The following is a 9,175-nucleotide window of genomic DNA, read 5'->3' as shown; positions in this document are numbered from 1 at the left end:
TGAAGATTAGGCAAATAGGACGTAGGACTGCGCACGACTTTCCAGTCCCCGCTGAATTTCGTCCTCTGCATATAAACTTAAAGCCTGAACCTCGTCGTCGGTCCATCGGTTGTATTTTTTAAACTCCATTGTTGATTCGAACAGCAAACACCTCTTACTGCACGCACCGCAACAGACCTTTAAAAATGGTGGTTGAAATAAAATGCTGCGTGGAGTCAACCAATCAAAATGCTGCGTGAACTCAACCAATCAGCATGTTCAGCGCCCAAGTCCCATCCCCGCAGGGACTTTCTGACGGGGGATTTTTCTACCCGGAACTTCATTTAGATCCTGGTCCCTGTGGTTGAAACACCGAGTACCAAGTCCCTCGTTCCTGGGGAAAGTTCCTTAACTGGCCTTTGATTTCATTAACGTTGTTATCTGCCAGTACAGTATTTTGTAAAAAGTGATCAGTTGACTTAACTTGAAAAAGTGATCAGTTGACTTAACTTGAAAAAGTGAGAAAAACCCGCTGCCTTAAAGGTGCCGTAGGTGATTCTCTGCAGAAACTTTTTTTGCTATGCTGGTTGAAAGTCTCCTCATATCCTGATAGCAATCACTCCGTTTAAGTGGTCTAAATGTACTTTTATAAATATATGTCGTCTGTGTAAGGCGTAGGACCATAAAATGTTCGTTCAATCGTTGCGTTCGGTCCGAACGGTCCTATAGCACGTGTTCCCTATGTGTTTGCATAGCATGCGTTCACGCAGACATAATAAGTCATCAGCGCGTTCATGTACGCTGTGCAGACAGAGCGAGAATGGCAGGCAAGCAGCAACAACCTAACTTTCCTTCTGAACCGACAACAAGTGGCACTGGCAAAGGATCTACTCTCTATCTATCTTCATCGGAGCCAAGCAGACTCTCATCGTGGAAACCCTGTCATGCAAGAAATATTATTACACTGACAAGTTTTGCTAGCTAAACAAACCAAAATCTTGATGCACGTAATTCTGTTTTTAAGAATTTGTTTACGTTTGGTATTGTAGTGTTACTAGCTGTACTGTGAAGTTTTCTCACCGGTGAATGACACATGATGTATTGCAGTAACTTTGTCTCGGGTCCTCTGGGCTGTGCGCGTTCATGCTTTCAGGAGGCGTGGCTTTGGCCTGTGATTTGCAGGGAGGGTGGGACGTACGCTTTAACTGCTATCAGGCTAAAGTTAGCATTTTCCCAGATGTCCTAGAGCACCTTTAAATTTATTAAGTAATAAACAAAAATAAATAAGAAAAAAATAAGTTATGTGAACTTGACAATTCCACATAACTTAATAAGTTTATTTACTTAATTTTAAGGCAACGGGTTTCCTCACTTTTTTAAGTTAAGTCAACTGATCATTTTTTAGTACACTATAAATGCACATTAAATACAATTAAGCACACTTCTTCTTCGCAAGGGTGTGCTATTAGATTAGCCATTAGCAATGTTAGCAATTCATTGCCATGTCTATCTCAAGCATGTGTGCAACAGTAAGCAAAAGATTGAGTGTGTGAAAGAGCGCAGTTGAAAGCAGTTGAGAGCTGTAGAGCAGTGGGACTTTCTTAATTCAACACACATGTTAGCCATGCTTGTTTTACTGAGGGTGATTGGGGATTGTTAACTTTCACTGTACGCTGAAAGAGAAAGATGAACTATGCCTGGGTCTGAACCGCTGCCCACTCAAGAATGTCTTCATTCATTTAATATAGACAATTATCTCAGTGGAGTTTCCATACTTAAACATAAAATACATCCCGTTTGGGATTCCCAGAGATGACATAAGCAAACAAAGACACTCCATTCCCTATTTCAAATAAAATGGCCCTTTCTCACACAGAAACGGGCGTATTTCTGCCTGCGGAGGTGGCATAAGAGGCGCAGTGGTTAAACTCACCACACACACAAGCCTCTGCGTTCAACCAGCAACCAGGCTCATCATGACATCAGCCACAGTCGTTATGACATCATCACCAGGGGTCTCAGTGCGTCCAAACCCCAGTCGCCACAGGCCGGCAACACCACACTGCTCCGTATTAAACAGAGCCAGGGTTAGACCACACTTATGACTTGTGGAAATTGTGGGGTTTTATGAGTACAGTATACACTGTTCAAAATATCATTTTCCCTCTTCAAGAAACCTCAAGTCTGTTAAAAATGCTCGTTTCAACTCCTGACTCTGTCCCATGGGCTATATGTCAGCAGTCTTTCTGTACAGTGGGGAAGAAATGTGGAAATACTTAAAGAAAAATAAAGACTTTACTGTAAGGATGATCTTGGTCTGGATCTGAGCCTCAAGGGGCCTAGACTTGGTTCTGGTTTTGACTCCAGTTTTGCTATGGGAAAAAATGAGTTTAGATTCTCAGGATATATTACATGCTTAGTTTATAGCCTACAGCAGACAACTTTTATAAAATGCATAAATATCATGTGACACCTTATATTTTCCAATTATCTTAGTAAGATGACATTTAATGTTTAGTTTTATGATAAAAGCCCTGTAGTTTAATGCAGTGCAATACACTGACGATTGAGAGTTGAACGAATAAATGTTCCTAAAAAGCCTGATATCATATTTGATACTAGTTTAACATGATTTTCTTTTCTAAAAAGTGATGTATGGATAATCAAGTAAACGTAAGTGGCTTCAGTCCAGTAAGTGTTCAGCTTGAAATATTAATAACAATATAACGTATTCTTTTGTTTATCAAAAAAAGACGTGTACCACTTTTAGAGTTAGTCTAAAAGGCATTTACTTGGAAAAAAAAAATAAGAAGCATAAACTACCTATCAGATGACAGAAAGTAATTAGTAGATTGTGTTCGACGGGTTTTTCACCAAAGGTTATTGATCATTTAGACGCCTTAGAAAATTGCATATCAAATAATATTATGATACAGTAGGCTTTAAAGAGTTAATACAGTGTTATTAACTTACAGAAATAGCTTGTATTACCTATCGTATACACCACTGCTATCAAATTGCATATAAAAAAGCTCTTGTACACAAAACATGAAACCAGTCGTCTTCATCTCCCCAAACTGTGTTCACACCGCTCCATCTAGTGGTGAAGAGCCGCACAGCACTTTTAAATGAAACACCACGCGCATGCGCAGTACACAGCCGGCCCATAGAGCGATGTAAACATGGCAGCCTCCAGTGCTAGCTGTACTACACGTTGGCTGTCAGGCGGTTTACCTGGACTTCGCAGCACCTGTGCACTTTTAAAGTCCTCTAGACACAGAGACATCGCGGCTTTGAGGATATGTTGGACGCGTAGTCATGTGACGGGGGGTAATTTAAGCTGCTGGAGGCGCAGAGGATGTGTGACATTGAAGGGGGTACCAGGTGAGCTGGTTATGTGATCAAAGTTGTTACGTTAGTGGATCAAGCTTATTTTTAATAAATATACCAGGTCTAACATATCACACTTTTGTGGACGTATTTGTCCATTTATGTGTAGTATTAGAGAAGTTAAAAGAGATGATGCAACTGACTGACATAATTGCCAATATGAGTAAAGGCATAATATGCCAATTTTATTTTTTATCATTGTAACAGTAATAGTTATTGTCACTAACGTTAAAGTGTGGTATCTTGGATTTAAGATTGAATGTGTGATATTATAGACAAAAGTTCACTAAAAAAGTTGTTACATTTTAGGTAGAAATAGAAACCACTTTCTATGTCCAATTACTTTGTCTGTTTTTGCACCACCAAATAAATTATTTCCAAACAAACTCATGGCTGGATAAACAAAAGTTTGCGTGTTTCCGAGCGGCATACAGCAGAATTAGTGTTTTTTGGTGAGTGAAGGATTCGATCATAAGGAGAAGATTTGTTCCTGAATGCTTCCGATGTTGAATTCGGAACGCATACGAGCAGTGAATGATTCAATGATTCACTAATAATACACGTGTCGCCACCTACTGGCATGGTTATGTAAACTGCAGAAAGAACGGCTGAGTGACATTTCATTACTCCCTACATTGCAAAAAAACAATGAAAGAGATGACGATAGTGACACTTTTTCAATAAAGTGATGGAAATGTCTTTTTTATCCCATTCATAGAAGAAATAATGGTCTTATATTATTGTTGAGTCTGTGTTTGTGTTCTTCAGAGTGGAGGAATCACAGTGTATTCAGCTCTCATTTCTTCCACACTACTTCTGCGTGCCATCAGCAGGATTTCTATGACGTTTTGGGGGTTCCTCGGACTGCCACTCAGAAAGACATTAAGAAAGCCTACTACCAGGTTTGACAACCCATATGACAATAGATTCATATTTTTGAAGGATGGTTCACATGGGGTTTTAACACGGGTATTTTCACTCAGTTGGCCAAGAAATACCATCCAGACACCAACCCAGATGACCCTGAAGCTAAGGAGAAGTTTGCCAAGCTGGCAGAAGCCTATGAGGTGAGGAAAGTGTAATGTTTATTTTTTCCTCTAAATGTCTTGCATTACATTATTATTTGGGTGAAAAATACAAAATTATTTTTTGCATAAAGAAAAAAAAGCCTATTTTTTTAGTACCATAATTTTTTTTCATTGTGACAGTGTTTAATGACAATTATTAAGCACATTCCCTCCACCCAAATCTCATTAATATAATGTAAAAATATAATTTAAATATTACATTTTAAAGGATTTTACATAGGCTTTATGCGTAAAGTAACATCATATTTATCTTTATAGTCAATGTTTACGTTACCATTCAAAAGTTTTAGATGGGTATGATTTTGTAATGTTTTAGAAAGATTTTTTAAGGATTCTTTAATGCATATCATATTTAAAAAATAAAATGTATTGAAAAATGTTATATATATATTAGGGCTGTCAAACGATTAATCGCGATTAATCGCATCCAAAATAAAAGTTTGTTTTCACATAATATATGTGTGTGTATGGAGTATAATTATTTTCTATATATAAATACACACACATCCATATATATTTAAGAAAAATGTGTTATTTATATATAAAATATTTATATATAATATAAATTATATATAATATAAATATATATACACAGTATATACATGCAAATATTTCTTAAACATATACATGCATGTGTGTGTATTTATATATAGAAAATAATTATACACCGTACACGCACATATATTATGTAAAAACAAACTTTTATTTTGGATGCGATTAATCGCGATTAATCGTTTGACAGCCCTAATATATATTGGGGGCGAAATACATACAAGTATGACCCATGTTTTTTTTTTTTTTTTTCGAAATTCATCAGGATCTTTAATTAGGTGTGTTTGCCGTTCTGTGTGTATAGACCCTCAGTGATGAGCTGAAGAGGAAGCAGTATGACACGTACGGTTCTGCCGGTCCCAGCGCGAGTGGGGCGGGACAGCAGCAGTACTGGAGAGGCGGGGCCACTGTGGACCCAGAAGAGCTGTTCAGGAAGATCTTTGGAGAGTTTACGGGGGGGCGTGGCTTCGGAGACGTCAACTCCATGTTTGATCAGGCACCTGAAGTGAGACACACAGTGACGACTGTCCCTCATTTGTGTTCCTCTTTAAATTCCCACCACCTGAACCCTCTCTCTCTCCATAGTTTGTGATGGAGCTGACGTTCACGCAGGCTGCCAAGGGCGTGAATAAGGAGATAACGGTCAACTTAGATGACGCCTGTCCACGCTGTGACGGAAAAGGTCATGAGCCGGGAACTAAAGTTACACATTGTCACTATTGCAATGGCACAGGCATGGTGAGGACGCCATAGAAACCGTATTAGCAACCTTATTTATTTTCCTTACATTTTTTTGAAATAATTGACTCTTTTGTGCAGGAGTCTATTAGCACGGGCCCGTTTATGATGCGCTCAACGTGTAGGCGGTGTGGTGGGCGGGGCTCTATCATCATCACCCCTTGCATTTTGTGCCGGGCAACTGGACAAACCAAACAGAAACAGACCGTCATGGTTCCTGTGCCTGCAGGTGTGCTGCGCTGTGTACAGAACGAACTGTGGTGAACGTATGAGGTACTGACTGTCTATTGTGGATGTGTTTTAGGTATAGAAGACGGACAGACAGTTAAGGTGCCGGTCGGGAAGAAATACATTTATATCACGTTCAAGGTGAGTTGAATGGCATTCACAAAAAGCCGTGTGAACACAGTTTATAGCCTATATAATTACTCTATGAACATGGAAAACAGCGATAGATGGACCGACGCCGAAGTCCAGGCACTTCTCGACATTCACGCTAAGGAGGGAATCCAACGCGACTTTGAAGGAACCAAGCGAAACATGATTATGTATTTCTGCTCAGTTTGTGACATTTGGCATCAACCAGTTTTTTTAAACACTTTTTATTCATGTTTGTAGTTCTGAAACGAATCCTCCTTCAAAACGCAATGGGTTGTGGGCAATATTAGGCGTTATAGTGAGCACTGATCCACACTTTGAAAAATCTAACCGGAAAAAGCATACTCTTTTCAACATACTATGCTTCGGGACACACTTATTCTAATCTCACTACTATTTGGGATGTAGGGTTGGTTGGCTAGTTCCTATAATTACCCGATGAAAAAGCCCCTGTCCAAAGTGTCCAAATTCTATGTGTTTTCATTTTGAACTGTATGTGTATCATTTTATGAATTTAAAACCTAACAAACTTATGTTTTTCTAGCGATATCATTAAAATATATATTTTTTGTTTATGTTTTATATATCAGTTTATCTTAAGTGTTACTAAATATGTCAATTATTGTAAAAATGATCATATTCAGGCCCCAAAAAGTATATGATCATTTTTACAATAATTGACATATTTAGTCTTATTACAGATTTTTCTTGTGTCTACTATTATATACAGTTATTTAACTTTACTATCCCTTTTAAAAACTAATTTTAATGTAATCTTCATAAATTATACATTCTCTACTGTTATTTTTCTTTAAGTAACTCTAATTTATGAAGAAAACAAATGAAATAATTCCTGTTTATTTCATTATTATTATTTTTTTATTTTATTTTATTCTACACTTCAACTAGTGTTTTATTACATTTTATACTTTATATCTTTCATTTTTTTCAACATTTACTATCCCTTTTGTAACCGTTCTATTACTATTTATGAATGTTATTCTTCTGATTTATTCCTATTCATTAAATTGCTAATTGTTGTTGTTCATTTCTCATTTTCCTATGCTCTTCCCGTTTTCCCTCTCATTTTATTCCAAGCAATTTGCAAGTGTGTGTATCTCACTTCCCGTTTTGCAGGTCCAGAGGAGTCCAGTGTTTCGTCGTGATGGGGCCGATATCCACTCTGATGTGATGATTTCAGTAGCGCAGGCGATTCTAGGGGGAACAGCCAGAGCTCAGGGCCTGTACAGCTCCATCGACATTGCGGTTAGAAAATAAAAAACACAGAGTGGAATTCGACACCGTATTTTATGACTAAAAGAGGAAATGTGTTTCTTGCAGATTCCTCCAGGCATTCAAACAGACCATAAGATCAAACTGGCTGGAAAAGGCATCCCACGCTTGAATAGCTTTGGCTATGGAGACCATTATGTATATATCAAAATCAAAATTCCTAAGTAAGAGACTTTCACAGACACGCACGCCTATAGGAACTTCCAGTTTGTGTTTGTCTAATAAATCTCATGGATCACCTACAGGAAACTGACACATAAGCAGCGAACGTTGCTTTTAAGTTATGCAGAGGATGAGATGGATGTGGAGGGAGCTGTTACTGGAGTAACCAGACCAGCCACCGGTAGATCAACGAACACCTCCATACGCACAGACAAGAAGAATGCAAAGTACACTTACCTCAAACTTAAGCTTTTTTGATAAATGTTTGTGTGTTTATTCAGGTAATTCTCAAGCCGGACAGACCTCAGAATCAGGGCAGAGCAGAGAGGAAGAGCCAGAGAAAGAGGAAGGGGGATTTTTCTCTAAACTGAAGAAGATGTTTACCTGAAGATCATGGAAGGAAGCAGTCTTGTGATATTTTAGTGTAGACTTGGTGTGTATGAGCAGTATGTTCGATATTTAAAGCCACTATAGAGTCCAAAAGTGGGCCACTAAAACATAAACAGTGTCTTACTAGTTTTGAGAATAGATGAACATTTTAATTTTCAGTCAGTGTCTTTTAAACCATCACAATGGTTGATGCATCAGTCAAGTTAACAATGATTATTACCAGTACAAATTATTTATTTATTATTATTTTTTTTTTCATTCAGGTAAACAATCTCGTATTTCTATTCTACTTGAAGGCCAAAGACAAGAAGTGTGAAAGGAGCACAAGAATGAAGCGCTTTTACCCCGTAGAGGACATCTCTAATCACTCCTCGTGTCACATTTGCTCATGCAGATTAATTACAGAAGAGGCAATTTCAGATTCTTTGAAATTAAGGATTAAAAAAAAAAAAAAAACATAACTCCACCAATCTCTGTGTGCTAAATGTGTGCTGTTTGGTGTGTGTTGTTGTTGTTTTTTAAGGGGAATGTCTGAATAAATTAAGTTACTAGAAATCTGTCTTGTTATACACTAACAAACAGAACTGTAATAAAATGAATACAGTTAACACTAATAAGGTATGAAAGGCTATATTTTATTGTTAAAATAGTTGAGACTAAAGAGCATTTCTTGGCTGGTCACAGCAACCCTTCAGCTGTGACTACATTATAAATAAAATTGTATTCTTTGAATATTTACTTCTCAGTTGAATGCGTTTTACACTGTAAACAGAATATAACCGATGTCTCCTAAAATTACTATTTATTTAATCAGAATATTTTGTTGAAATAAATTTCGCTGAAAAAGCTATCTATTATTCAAAGAAAATTGTTATTTTTTCATTTTAAAAATCGAAAATTAATTGGCGCCAAAAAGATGTGCGGAAAAAAGCTGCTCGAGCTCTCTGACAGGATCAGTATCAGACGATGCTTCGTAAGTACTGAGTACTGACAGTATGTTCTTCCTATAGCTATGTACATTACAAAAAAACTTAATTTTGTTCAAAAATGCTTTGGCATACATATTAAAAATGCACAAAATAGGCTACTTATTACCTCATTTTAACCGTGAAACACGCGCTCTCACTGGCACCGTCTTTCCTCTCCACTAGGTGGAGGCCTTGCTTTGATAATTAAAGACTGCATTTCTGAGAGGTGAGTGAACG

At 37.6% G+C, this 9,175-nt stretch overlaps 1 protein-coding gene across 1 annotated transcript; it reads left to right on the top strand.

Moving 5' to 3' along the window:
- Nucleotides 1-3,094: 3,094 nt before the first annotated feature.
- On the top strand, nt 3,095-8,702 carry dnaja3b (DnaJ heat shock protein family (Hsp40) member A3b). The gene is made up of 12 exons (XM_079889823.1): nt 3,095-3,363; nt 4,138-4,271; nt 4,353-4,436; nt 5,314-5,514; nt 5,595-5,747; nt 5,829-5,976; nt 6,052-6,116; nt 7,263-7,391; nt 7,467-7,582; nt 7,664-7,761; nt 7,862-8,013; nt 8,234-8,702. The coding sequence occupies exons 1-11, from the start codon at nt 3,162-3,164 to the stop codon at nt 7,966-7,968; spliced, it is 1,437 nt and encodes a 478-aa protein (XP_079745949.1). The 5' UTR covers nt 3,095-3,161; the 3' UTR covers nt 7,969-8,013; nt 8,234-8,702.
- Nucleotides 8,703-9,175: the final 473 nt, after the last annotated feature.

This window comes from Squalius cephalus, assembly GCF_949319135.1.
Source record: "Squalius cephalus genome assembly, chromosome: 13".
NCBI classification, from domain to species: Eukaryota; Metazoa; Chordata; class Actinopteri; order Cypriniformes; family Leuciscidae; genus Squalius; species Squalius cephalus.
The sequence above is the reverse complement of the archived record's forward strand: the minus strand, read 5'-3'. Positions and strand labels throughout refer to the sequence as shown.